A 14672-nucleotide genomic window follows, 5' to 3' on the forward strand; every position below is an offset into this window, starting at 1 on the left:
AATTGAAGTGAAACTTTTTTTTTCTTTTTAGAAATGCGAAAATTCGGATATTGTTAAAGACTGGGAAACCTTTCTTAAACTATTCGTTTCAATGCGATGCTTTGGGCAAGCATTATTAGGTAAAAAGAATTGTGTATTCTCTTCCACTAAGTCTTTCTGTTTAAGAATAAAACACAAACAAACCTTCCATTGAAAATCCATTTACTCTAAGTAAAAACAAGCATATTATACACTGTATGGCAAGAGAAGATTGTCTAAAAAGATTACGAAAACTGATAATAGACATTTTGAAACAATTTATTTGATGTTTTATAGAATCCTGAAGACATGTTTGCAACAGGGCTAATGTTTGCAATAGCTATGCGCAGAAGGCTGTCCCTTCGTAAAAAAAGCTCATTTATATCATTATGCGATGAAGATTTTTGGATAATTTTTTTTAATATTTGCGCGCTTTAGTTATTACTTGTGTAGTTTTATTTTCTTCTTAAAATTTAGTTTTTGTCTTACCATAGTAACGAACATGCTAAAAGTCACGCAATCGACTTTTGTGACAAATATGTCAATTCCATAATTGAGTGCTACATGCAGTGGTATACAGACAGGGACAGAACATGTATCCAATGAGAACATCTAATCAAAGATATTAAAACTTTTAATTTATTGTTATTTTATTATAAAATTAAATACTTGGAAGGTAAGGTGTACTAAAAGTGTCCGTGCAAAAAATGCTTCAAGTTATTTTCGTAATGTGCGCAATTAACTTTTTTGTCAAGCCCTAAATGTCAATTTCTTAAAGTGCTCAACTGACTTTTTTTTTTGTCAAGCACCAAAAGTCAATTTTGTAAAGTAAGCAAAGGGCTGCTGGTGCCAAAACTGTCAACAAATATGTCGAAAGTCAAATCCTAGATTCAGGCATAAAAAAAGCAATACACTAGTGACAAACATTTTGTGACTGTGGTTTTAAATTTATAATATAGCAAGTCTAAAAATATATTTATTACCTTTAACATCCCTTAATAATCTTTTATTATCTTTAATAATTTATTATTATACAATTAACTAACTGTATTATTTTATAGAGTTATTACATAAATATAAGAGGCTACAGAAAAATCAAGCAATATTTTACGATTACTTAATTGCACTGCATTCTTGCATTTGTTACTCTTTGAGTATTTCGAGTTTGGGTTTTTGATGGAAATCAGGTTAGTTAATTATGTATTGAAAGTTGTTCCAGTTTATATGATGGAGGTAAATTCATTGCAGCCAACATTGATGGAAGAATTTGGCCGCAGATTTAAGGATTTAAGTACGTTTGCTTTTCTTACAATATAGGGCTTTATTCCAAAGAATTGACTTCAAAAAAAAGAATTGTTATTTTTTCCTTTAGAAATACTATTAGATGCATCATGGTCATAAAAATATCAGAATTATAAAATAAAAGAATGCTCCCTTATGAAGAGATGCATATATTTCTAACGTGAAGATTTTCGAAAAGTAATTTAACGGTCGGCAGGAGGGGTGAACCCCCCTACCTAGTCCTAAAGCCAAGAACTCAAAATTAAGACCTATTGAATTGTTACAAACGGACAGTTAAGAGCATAGGAAGAAATCCATAGTTGGCGATTTATCGAAACATAAAAATAGCAACAAACGAAGCCAAACCCCCGTAATTAATATTAAATTTATAATAATTTGGCTATAGCTTAATCACAAAGAAGACCGTGAGAATTAATATAATTCTTTAACTGAAGCATTTTTGCGGTATGAAAAATAAAGAAGCTTAAGGAATAAAGAGTTTAAAATAGATTTTGACAGAGATGCCAACTTGCTCCGGACAGCAAATATATATTTTAAAGTGGTAGTTTATCACTTGCGATTCTTGGTATAATAAATTCAATTTAGTAGATTTTTATCCACCACTATTTCTAAATAATTCGTAGGCTTATATAATTCACCACTGTATAATACTTATGTCATGCTATACCTATTGAAAGGCAAGCAAAAACAGTCAAATATTTACTATATTTTCCTTGTAGTTATTTACCGTTTTTTTAATTAATTTGGCTTGTCCGGAGCAGTTGGCATCTCTGTTTTGATGTTCGATTTAGTGGCGACAGTGAAGAGTTTAACATTTGCATTGAAATACAATCCCTAGACAAATTATTCGACGCATTATGAGATTCTATGTGCAATCTTAATTATCAGACGATACTTTACAGCTTTATTGTTTTTACGCGACTGAAACCGGTTTGCACTTGTTTACGTTCGTGTATTAATTGGTAAAATTAGACGATATATAATATAAATTCAACAAACTAATAAATTAAACGATATATTATATAAATATAGAATATTTATTATATCAGGTATTATATTAATACATTATAATAATTAGACCAAATTATTAGATTCACTGTAGTGTTTTAATACTTGTATGTTTTGCACGAGTTTATGAGCAATGCTTTTATATTTAAACATACATGTAATGGGTTTTTATTCAGGAGATTTTTTATATATTTCCTATTTGTATTTATTTTTAGCGTATTGGATTACTATGTTAACCCATTGATACACGAACGTAAACCAGTGCAAACCGGTTTCAACCGCATAAAAATACGAAAGTTGTATAGTATCACTTGATAATTAAGATTTTACATAGAATCTTATAGTGCGTTTAATAATTTGGATAGGGACTGTAAATAGTTTGCTGTTACGTTGCTTGTTAAGAAGAGAATAAAATATTTATATACAGTCGAACTCGTTTATAACGAGCACAAAGGGACCGTAACATGAACTCGTTAAATCCGAGTGCTCGTAATAAACGGGGTACTTAAGACAGGCGTGCAACCAGAAGAGGGGGGGGGGGGCTTGGGGGGGCAAATGATTGAATTTACTTAAAATTTAATTAATACTTACTTTAATTACATTAATTAATTTAATCGCGTTTTTTTTTATTTCGCGCACATTTCTTATCATTTTGAAAAAAAGATAAGACAGAAAGACTAGAAAGATGAGAAAAAAGATTACAAGACGGAAAAATATTGCTCGCTAAAACCGGGTCTTGCTCGTTAAAAGCTACTTCTGTTCCATAGACTTAACATTGATCCAATCAAATATTCTCGTTTCCCTCGGTAAATCCGAGTTCTCGTTAAATCTGAGCTCGTTATAAACGAGTTCGACTGTATTTGCCTTTTTTTTTAAATGTGATAAAATTTAAATAATTAGTTTAATTTAATTAAAATTGGATTAAGTATAATTTAAAGACCTGAGTTTAAAAAAAATTAAACAAATTTTAAAAGCTAGGAAAAATGTAATGCCTATTATGTTATTACAGGGTGTTTTGGTATTCTTTAAGTACTTATAAATACTTACTAAAATAAGTCTTCCCAACGATGTATTTCATCATTCCTCTGCCTTTAAAGGGATCTTCTTCGTTTAGTAAACATTCATTCAGAGCTTTGGCGTAAACATAAACAGCGTCGTATAAATATGCACCTTCAGCTGGTACCTACATGATTGGAACATATTGTGTTAGAGCACGAACAACATTTTTATACGAAAAACATACTAAAATTTTTTTTTAAATATTCAGAACCGTAGAGGAACAACGTCCCCAACTCTTACCTTGGCACAAAAAGTAATTTTTTATCTTTAAAATAAATGAAATAATTTAATCAATTAAGAAATTAAAACAAGAATGAAAGAAAATGGTTAAATTTCGCTGGTGTCGGAAATTAAGAGAATTTGCAGACTTGATCAACAACTCTAGAACTACTAGACCGATTTTAATGAAATTTGATATGTACATACATTGATACAATGCAAAACAAATAACCATACAACAATTGTAATACGCGCGCATGATCGTACTCATATCTTTAGTTTCTTTTAAAAAAATTCATTACGAAAATTCAATTACGTGATTTCAAACTAACACGATTTCGTTTATTTCAATCATTTTTTAGTGAGAAGTACGAATTATAAAAACACTTTCTAAGATTCATTAAAACATATCCAAATTTAATAATCCCTTTACTTTATTTAACAACTTTGGATGTGTTTAAAATAAAAGGAAAACCTTCTTAGAATTTGAGAGTCAAACTTCAGAAGTTCCTTTTTTTTACTGTTCTTTTGAGCCAATGCCTATGGGCTATTTTATCTCTTTCAGAAGTAGGATTTCTGTTCATTCTAAATGTTGGGATTCTTACTGCGGATATATAGTATGAACAGATATCAAACTGACGACATTTCTGTTATGTCTTATTTTTTTCATCTGAATGTTTCAATATAAAAGTCCTTTTTCAGGAATAATTTAGATAAAACAAGTATCCATTTATTTTTGATCAATGTCTAAAAGTAAATTGTTTTTAAATGAATCATTTCTATTCTCATTTTATCAATAATCTAGTAATTAATGATGCTTTTGCTTGAATTAAAGATAAATCGTCACAGAATTAGAACAGGTGAAAGTGCAAATATGTATATATACATAAATAAATAAAACTCAAGTCTAAGCAAAATTTTATGGCTATGATATGAATGTTATTCGCAAACTTATGCGGAATTTTTTTCTAATGGGCAATTATGCGGAATTTTATTTTATAACGGTCGCAAAACAGCTGAAAAAAATCACAAAACTATTATTAACGCCAATAATCCTTAACTAATTTTGGTAATAGGTAGTAATTTTATAATTTTATTTTATAACCGACGGTCGAACTGCCCACCCAATTGTTTGGTTTACCCAATCCAGAAGACAAGGGAACTGCTGGATCAAATATTGGAAGAAATTTGCCTTCGTGGTAGACTTTTTGATCGAAATAAAACGTATTTGCGTTATATGGTGAGGAAAACCACGAAAACCTCCCACGGTTAGCCTGACGGCAAGGGGACTCTAACCCAAGATCCGTCTATCACTGAGGATATTTTGCATCAACACTGTGGTCGGTGCAATCCGGATGCGGAATTCGTATCTTCCAGACATCGCTGGGATTCGAACCAGCTTCGCCTCATTGGAATGCGAACGCTGTATCCTATGAACAATCACTACTGACTCATGCTCGTGAAACAGTGACATTTGCATTCCCAGTTTATTTGTCTTGTTGTCTTGTATTAGCTAAAAAGTTTCTCAGAGCTCCTCTGCATGACAAGGTGTAAGAAGACTGATTTTTCCCCGTAGACTTCTGTGACTTAAACGTATGAAATCTAGTAAAATGTTGTCACCAGTGGTCAGAAGAAAGGCACTACAAGTAGTGAAACTACTGTATTCGCTACTGTTTTTCGTAGTTTGTAGTGTAATGTGTTACTTTTTTTTTTAAAAAAAAAAAAGTAGTGTATGGAGTAGTGCGATACAAAAAACAGCAGTTTGTAGCGATTTCGGCCAACTACTTTTTACTTTAGTTCAGTGTATGAACAGTCTATATAACTAATATTTAAGCTAGCCATTATGAATAATAGATAATTTATCACTTTGGTTACACTTTCACACGCGAATGTGCACTCAGTGATGATATTTCAAAGGAAGAAAACGTATTTTCGACGTACTTAATTTCTTAGATCAAATAAAAGAGCATTAAGCACTTAACGAAATTACAAGTATTTGATAATTTCCTAGCATCTTTTTAAATTTAATTATTCACTGCCAAGAATAGCATAAAAAGTTGAAGATTAAATAAACAAATTCGTAAAAAAATGTTTTAGAATAACCAACTGGCTTATATAAACATGAATAAATATTTCTAAATAATTCTTCATGTTCTATGTAAGCCAACTTTTCCATTTCAAACCATATTGAAAGTACTGTGTAAAATAATTTCTCCAGCAAAGGTTGGTTCCTGTGGATGTGAGGTAGTCTCTACTTTTCGAAAGTGGTTTGTAGTGACTATATTTAAAAAAAAGGTAGTTGTGGTTAACTACATTTATATCAAAGTAGCTGTAGTAGTTGTAAACTACAAAAATAATGTAGTTTTTCCGACCACTGGTTATTACAAATGTTTAAACATGTGTGGAAACTAAATAGAAAAAAGAACGTGTAAGGAATTTAAAAAAAAGTCTTAAAGTTTTAGTTTTTGTTATAAATCTGTTATGGTTTATATTTTATAAGAAATAGGATTTTCTTCCTGACCAGCCCGTGTATACAGTATTCTTCTGAGTCATTTGTTGAGCGTACGAAGCCCCGATTCTTTCAATGGATTAACCGAAACTTCGAACAAAATAAAAACCTTAAATTTGAGGCTAAATTGCTTCCTAGATTTTTTGAGTAAAGTTCTTGATAAAGGAAGTCACAAAACACTTACGATTCTTTCAATACTTTTTTTAAGAGTTAAAATTTTTTTTTTTGATAAATCAATAAAGTTTTTTCCCTATAGCCTAGACCAGGGGTGGCGAACCTTTATACACCAACGTGCCATTTTTTCCAAAAAATTGTTTAATGAGGTCATAGACGTGCCGTCAAATAATTTTGACTTCGTGATTATTGGGAAAATAATAATACTAAATACTATCAACTCAAAAATCTTTATTTACATAAAAAAAAAATACATTTTGCAATGTCTCAGTTATACGCGTAATTCAACTTAAAGTAACATCAGTGTGACTTCTGTTGTTGCAGATTAGATGACAAATAACTTATATTAGAGTTATAAGATGTTAGTTTAAGCAAAACTGTTAATTATTTTGCTAGTTATTTATTGTTAGCTTGGTTTTTTATGGTTATTAATTGCTTTTTTGGCCTTAATTGTTCAGTTTTTTGTGAATTTTAATTTAATTGTTATTATGCTTCATATCGGAACTTCGTGATCGGTAGCGTGCCCAAAATATTGCGTCGCGTGCCATAAATGGCACGCGTGCCATTGGTTCGCCATCCCTGGCCTAGACAAACTAAAATCATATTGTATTTTCATGGAAATTAATCATCAGGAACTTAATAATTAGAAATATTAATATGAAAATCCATTCATTTTGTCATAAATGAAATATCTCACTTTTAAAAAAAATATTTTTCTTTAAAAAGGAAATTACAAAAAAAATTTCATCAAATAATTAGACATTAAGAAAGTTAATGTAAATATTATTATTTAAGAAAATAATTTCTTAAAAATTAGCAAAATATTTAAAAATAACTAAATTTTAAAAAATAATTTAATATTTTTAAACAATTACAAAATATTGCGAAAATATTTTGTACCCTTTTCATTCCACCTAATCTGCTGACAGGATTGGGAAAACTGAAAGGTGGAAGTTGCATGTATTTATTAACTTTAACCGTAAAATCTTCAAATCCAACTGGAGGGGATCCAACCACTCCAAGATAAGATTGAAATGCCTTTTTGGCTACTTCTTCTATTTCATCTCTAAGCAATCCTAAAAAAAAAGAAAGAAATATTCTAAGAACAAACCCTGAGGAAATTGAACAAAATTGGTTCTTGTATCAATCTTTTAAAATAGTGAATAAAGCATGAATGCAATAGAGAAAAAATGTGGTTTTGCAATTAAAGAAAAAAAGAGAAGTAAATGTCTAACATCTCAGCAATGTCGAGACGAAATAATGTCTAGATGAAATAAGTTTTAATGAAGAAAAAAAATTAGTTGTTATATTCATGGAAAAAAATTTGTTTTAATTATCGGATAAGATAGAAAACTATGTATAGATAAAGTAAAAGACGGTTTAAGTTTAAAATTTCTACGGTCATTTTAGAAAATATGGAAAATGAATCTAAATAATTACTTCGAAACTAAATTTCTAGTACTAAAAAAGCATAGAAGTAGTCTAAATAAATACTTACGTATAAGTAATTATACAATATAAACACGTTATATTTACATTAAAAAAATTATTAATTATCGGATAAGATAGAAAACTATGTATAGATAAGATAAAAGACCGTTGATGTTTAAACTTTCTATGGTCATTTTAGATAAAATCGAAAAGAAATCTAAATATTTACTCCGAAACTAAGTTTTTACTTCTATGAAAATGTAGAAGTATTCTAAATAAATACTTATGTATAACTAACTATTCAATATAAACACGTTATATTCACGGAAAAAAAGTTTGTCCTAATTATCAGATAAGATAGAAAACTGTGTATAGATAAGATAGAAGACCGTTTATATTTAAAATTTCTACGGATATTTTAGAAGATATGGAAAATAAATCTAAATAATTGCGTCGAAACTGATTTTTTACTTCCAAAAAAGTACAAAATTATTCTAAATAAATACTTAGTTATACTAGTTTAAACTAGTTAAATAAATTATACTAGTTAAACTAAATGGTTAGTTATACTACGTATAACTAACTATTCAACACTACTTAAATTATTTCTTAAGACAACTTAACCAAATGAATTATTATAGATGTCTGTAGTGATTCTAATTTAGGAAGAGAAACACCCGCTTTTTTGGTGTCACATAAAAGAAATGAAGATGTAAATAACAAAAGTAATATACCAACTTGGCGAGCTTACAAAATTTGTTGCCAAACCATTAAATTACGATAAGTGCTCAAAATGCAGTTTTGAACAATAATTGTAAGAAAAAAATCACCATAAAATTAAGATAATTTAGATAAATGAAGTAACCGCTGGTTGTGTATTGACTGATGATGAATTTTTCAAATCAGACTTTTTTCGTGAGCGAAAATTCGGGTATCCCCCTTGTTAGCTTGTAAAAATCCGAAACAAAATTCAAAAATTATTCAGTGTACAATGTATCTATTATTATGCTTATAAGTGAACAATAATATACGCTCTTGGGAAGTAATTCTACAATAATATGTTTTCATTTTCAAATTTTAACAACAAAAAAAGAGCAGCTTTTGAAACTTTATTGTATACACTAATTCAGCCGAACTCACTTTTTCTTAAATTTACTTTTTTTCTAAACTTTAAACAAGGTTAAGTAGAATTCACGATGAAGAACTTCTCTCACGATATAAGGGTCCTCTTGTCGCGAGTCCTCTCAAGGATTTATCTAATATCTATACACTGTTGCAAGTTAAGAAAAACCATTAACTCTATGGAAAGAACCTTGCATCCTAGTGCTCGCCAAATGGATGCCAAGCTCCCAACGCGAATGCATATCAACATCGCCAACTCTTGAAACGACGTTACACAGCCTTCTTTCCGCTTGATTTCTTAAAATGGAAGAAATGAAGAAAACGAAACATATTGTATAATCAGCTAACAAGTAATAAGAATTAATAAAAATGATATCTAAAAATCGTAAAAAATATGCGTCTTTCTATTTAAAAAAAAACTGATAAAAGAATAATAAGCATTGTTCCTTGCAGACAATTTTCTTCTACAGCAAAATGAAAGCAAAAATTCTTTATCTCGCATTTGATTTGTTAAGGGCGTGGCAGTATTGAACGCGCCATTTTTTGTCGTCCAATCAAATCCAATGTTGTTGTAATGTCCTATAGTTGTTTCTTTTCAAGAACGAATGTTCTCCGTATTTATCGAAACATGTCACCAAGTCTAGGATTCCAGTAAGACTACGAAACTATAACCTTCTTTTAGTGATTCTATGGTGTATGTCGTAAAAGATAGCACGAATTAAATTTCTGTCTGAATTTTCACTTTTAAAAGATTTTATATTGTTTTGAAAGCGTATTTGTATAATTTGATAACGAAATAAAATGGAACTATTTGCAGTTGTGGAAGATTATTTAAATCCTGAACCGAAATGACCCTTTCTTAACTTGCAACGGAGTATAGGATAATAATTCTATTTCACCCTTGTGGGCTGTATATATTAATAATGCAGATGTTCAATTTACCTTTAAGATATCGATGTGGATTTTGTACTTCATATTGCTCGATGTCAACACCGATGACATAATAATCTCCGCTGTCCAGTAATCCCTTTCTTTCCATACTCACCATCAAACCCAGGTGTTCAAAGTAATATCCAAGCACAACAAATACTGCAATAAATACATTCTTTTTTTATTTTTACAAAACACTGTAAAATACTATAGGTATATAAACCCCTTTTAGTACATAAGACAACGACTTTAATCATTGTCGTTTAATATTTTATGAAGATCGTATCACTGTAGAGACTATTAGTGCTGATAATCGCTGATATAGCTGGTGAATGAAGAGAGGAAGAAATGACAATACTGAATGAATCAGCAAATAAGCGGCATTCACTGATTCATTCATCTGATTTGTGGTGTCTATGATATTTTTTGCATAAACGTAGCTATATTTCGCTGATACGGCACACAGTTTTATCCTCTAAGGTTGTTTTTCGAAAGCTTTTGTCGTCTGCTATTTCGAAAATGACGCTAAACATCAATAGGAAGAAAGACTGCAGTTTTGTAAAAACAGCAGTTGAGATATATTTTTAAAAGTTACTCATTATCTGGACTAATAGGCTCAGCAAGTTGATTAGCGTTATTGTAATAGTTAATTATAACCCAATAATTAAATGAGCCGCCATGGTTCAGGGGATAGAAAGTTCGCCTTCCAACGAGGCGAACCGGGTTCTAATCCCAGCAATGGCTGGAGATACGCATCCGGCTTGCACCAACCACAGTGCTGACGTGAAATATCCTCAGTGGTAGACGGATCATGGGTTAGACTCCCTTTGCCATCAGGCTAACCGTGGGTTGTTCTCGTGAACTTCCTCACCTTGTTACGCGAATGCGGGTTAATTCCATCAAAAAGTCCTCCACGAAAGCAAATTTCTCCTAATACTTGATCCAGGCGTCCCCTTGTCTTCTGGATTGGGTTCAAGATTGCAAGGCTACGGAGTTGAACATTAGTAGTCGTAAACCCAAAAATTTGGTCGGCTGTTCAAAGATAGTAATGAAATAAAATAATAATTAAGTGATTATTAATAAAGTTTGATAACTTTGAAAACATTTAATTTATTTTCCATTAATAAGTGAAGATAATTATTCACATGATGGTACATGAAACTGTAGTTTTACCCTGTTTAGTGTAAGTAAGGTAACTGTAGTTTAGTGTAAGTAAGGTATTTGAACTATAAGAGTCGTCTTAGCAAAATAGGGTTTCAAAACACCTCGCTTAATGTGGGAGTGATAATGCACTTGTTAGCAATAGTAATCCTTAGTCTTAAAAAAAAACGCGAACAAAAAATCTTTCAGCATTCAGTCACTTGGTCTGGGCGGCAAAACGGAAATTTACATGACCAGAAAATGACACACCAATGTTCAAAATATTGATCTCTGATGAAATCGCAATGTTTTTCGTATACTTTATTTTTAATAACTCTAAACTATCAGTTATCATTTTTGTTTCGTTGGACTAAAGTGCAAAATTAAATATTTATGAGAATATTAATATACTCTTTAGTAGAATGTACAAATATTGCTTGAACTATAATAGATTCCGGAAAACTTAGATCATGGTCCATGCAGAAAATAGAGTTAATGCAGAGTTGAATTAATGGGTCAAACTTCAAGAGGTGGTAGGTTACATCACGAGAATTATACAGCTACCCATGACAGAAAATGTCCTCATACGCCGTTAGGGAAACCCATCCATTACGGACAGGCAGTGAATGCGCATTTGAACTTGCACTATTATTGATCTAATCTATTTTAATTTTATGTTACTTTTATATTTTCTAGCAATTTTTGTAGAGAATTTGATTTAAATGGATTCAGAAATGTTTCTTTTTATCAATATTTAAATATTTAGCAGTCCACTTGCCAAGTTCATCTAGTACAATACGATTAAACAGCTGTTTTTGAGCCCATTTGAATACAATTTTTATTTTATTTATTTTCTGAATTTTTTTATAATTGTCGTGGAGCGTCCGACTCAATTTTTGGATTTACCACGGCTATTCTGACGGCAAAGGGACTCTAACCCATGATCCGTCTACCTTTGAGGATGTTTTATACGTGAGCTCTGTGGTCGGTGCGAGCCGGGTGCGGAATTCGTATAAATCAGCCGTCGCTGGGGTTGGAACCTAGTTTCCCTCTTTGGAAAGCGAACGCTCTATCCCCTGAGTTATCACGGCTCGATTTTTTCTTGTTGATGATTTTTATTAGAAAATATAAAATTAATATAATTAGTTCCAGTTCAAATGCGCACATGCGGCGAGTAAGCGTCCGTAGTGTCGTTCGATACCTCTTTAGTCATCGGTACCCTTAAAGCATGAATTCAGAGAGAGGCATAATTAAAAAGTATATTTACTTCTTGCATTCATATAAGACTCTTCGACAAGCGAATCGAATGGATTATCTCCGTATCCATAGTGATATGTTTCTGGCCACGTGCCCAGGTATCGAACTTCAATCCCTACTCCTTCGAATGTTTTGATGATGGTCCTGGATACTTCTCGAAAATTTCTGTCCTGTGTACTGGAGTAAAGGAAAGCAACTTTCATCCAACCGAAAGAGAGTAAAAGGGATGCCACGGACTTTGATATTTGAGTATCGGGTGGACGAGTTCTTGCAAACGTCGGATATAAATCTTTATTGGAGGTTTCATGGTGAGCACAAAACTGTAAAAAAAAATACTGTAGTTAAACATTTTGAGTATAAATACCAGTATTTTTATTTTTTGACTATGGCAAACCTATTATAAACAGCAAACATTTGATACTAATATTATTCTCATACTACTTTAAAACAGGTGTAGAGTTTAAGTGACCAGAGAGTGTACAAATTTTCAGTGCTCTGTTTACTTGTCTATATTAGATATTTAAAAAAACGTTTACAAAGTGAATATAAATGAAAAACTATAATACAGAGAATGCCAACCAGGTGGCTGGCCGAGCGGTCAACGTGCCTGTCTGTGAAGCCAATGGTTGCGGGTTCGAATTCCGCTCAGCGCATGGATGTTTCTTTCCATGTATTATTGCCTCGCAGTGGACTGATCGCAAAGACAAGATTCCCAGTAGAACACCGAATTCAAGCATCACTGGGTACGGTCAGTAAGCGGGTGGGTGACCACTTTGACCAGCCTGGTAAGGGACCTAGGGTGTGCGGTACCGATCCTCGTTAAATTGTTCTACCTAATTGGAAAGTGCTCGAGTTCACGCGCAGGTTGTCGGGCTACCAAATCAGGGGAGCCATCCCCTCTGCAGAGGATCGAAATTGCGATGGCATGGCTTCGGATCCTCCTCAGGGATGTTTCCCAGACCGTCGCCAATAGCCCATTGTGCAGCTCTAATGCGACGTAAATAGAGTATCTACCTACCTTCTAGGCATTGTTCTGTAATGTGTTAATGTGGAACACTCTATAAACGGGTATCTGTGGCGTGGGTAATGTTGCTCGCGTCCGTGGCCTAGGTTCACAGGTGCCCACTGGGTAACGTGAAATGACTAAGACTTTCGGCATCTTCCGAGAAGAGAACGTTAAAAAAATAATACTAGTACCGAGAATGTGTAATACTCACAATTATGATAATATGAGCTATTTTGTCACAAAAAAAATTGAGCACTAAATACACATACAAAAAACGTTTGTCGCTTAAAGTTCACGTAAACTAAAAGCTATATTCTCCAAGACAATCAGATAAATAATAATCGTATGTACATAGTACCCAAGATAAATAATGCACAAGGTATTTTGGTAGATGACCAGTAAATAATGACAGTTTGCCAAAAGTCCAGTAAATCATTTATAGGCATTTTCCCAGAAGTTATTGTTTTTTGCTCTCGTCGATCGCAATTTACTACTGATGCCTATCATTAGACTTTCATGAAACAGGTATCTGAATAGGCTTATAAACTTCATACTTAGTTTAAGTTTTTAAAAAAATCATGACATTAGTAGGCTATAAAAATTTCCGAAATAAATAATAGTAAAAAGTACTGCGTGCAGCATCCGTAAAATCCATTTTTACCGTACAATTTTATTCCTTAATTTTTACAGTAATATTTACTTAATTACAATGGTTTTTCAGTAAATATTACTGTAAAAATAACAGTAAATCAGTGTTTTGTTCCGTAAAATTTTATGGTAAAAATGAATTTTACGGTAAAAAGTACTGCCACCATGAGTGCCGGTATTTTTTACTGTAATTTTTTACGGTGTATCTACGGAGCAATTTGAAACCTCTATGACCTCTACAATGCCAAAGAAAAACACAAAAAAATAAGCTGATTTTAGCTGTTTTTATGTAGGGTCTGAATGTGATTGGATTTAATCTTACAGTTAAAAAATATTCCCTTTCTTGCACTAATCGATAACAGTAGGCTATTTGGTACAAAATATTTTGCAAGCCAATATTTGAAATTTTTTAGGTTTGTTGAAATCAGGATAAATACGTTTAGAATAATCAGCAGTTGTTCGAAGAATCACTTCAGGCAATGTACTTTTATAATATACCATTACTACTCCAAGTTTTTTTTACAAACTGCCTGAAATCAGCCTATATGCATTTGGGGTCACTGTAATAAGCCTAAAAAGTGTCAAGCTAAATAAATAAATGCTAAAAAATCTTCCAATTAGCTTGGTTCTCTGCAAAATAACAGTAATTTACAAGGACCTGAATAATTCGATTAGCTTACGAATGATAACCTAATGCTAATTATATGAATTATGAAAGATAATGTAATTATTTAAAACTATTTACTAATGTTTTATTTTTCTAAATAATTTCAACAATGATTTCTATCGCTTTACATAATTTTGAAGATACTATGTATGAAAAATTAAGAATAACATCTAAATCTATTG

The 14672-nt window shown here is 31.7% G+C and overlaps 1 protein-coding gene across 3 annotated transcripts in view; it reads right to left on the reverse strand.

Annotated features, from left to right (window-relative positions):
* Positions 1–14672, reverse strand: part of LOC107452371 (guanylate cyclase 32E) — a 182636-nt gene that overhangs the window by 86838 nt on the left and 81126 nt on the right. For 2 of the 3 annotated variants that reach the window (XM_071178245.1, XM_043050036.2), the window contains exons 2-5: positions 12180–12489; positions 9785–9931; positions 7190–7365; positions 3376–3511 (exon numbers count right to left, since the gene is read on the reverse strand). In XM_071178245.1, the coding sequence (XP_071034346.1) occupies positions 3376–3511; positions 7190–7365; positions 9785–9931; positions 12180–12489 (769 nt within the window). Of the gene's footprint in view, positions 1–3375; positions 3512–7189; positions 7366–9784; positions 9932–12179; positions 12490–14672 lie in introns of those variants that run through there. The other variant, XM_071178246.1, reaches the window with a different exon arrangement.

Source organism: Parasteatoda tepidariorum, chromosome 3, assembly GCF_043381705.1.
Source record: "Parasteatoda tepidariorum isolate YZ-2023 chromosome 3, CAS_Ptep_4.0, whole genome shotgun sequence".
Classification (NCBI taxonomy): domain Eukaryota; kingdom Metazoa; phylum Arthropoda; class Arachnida; order Araneae; family Theridiidae; genus Parasteatoda; species Parasteatoda tepidariorum.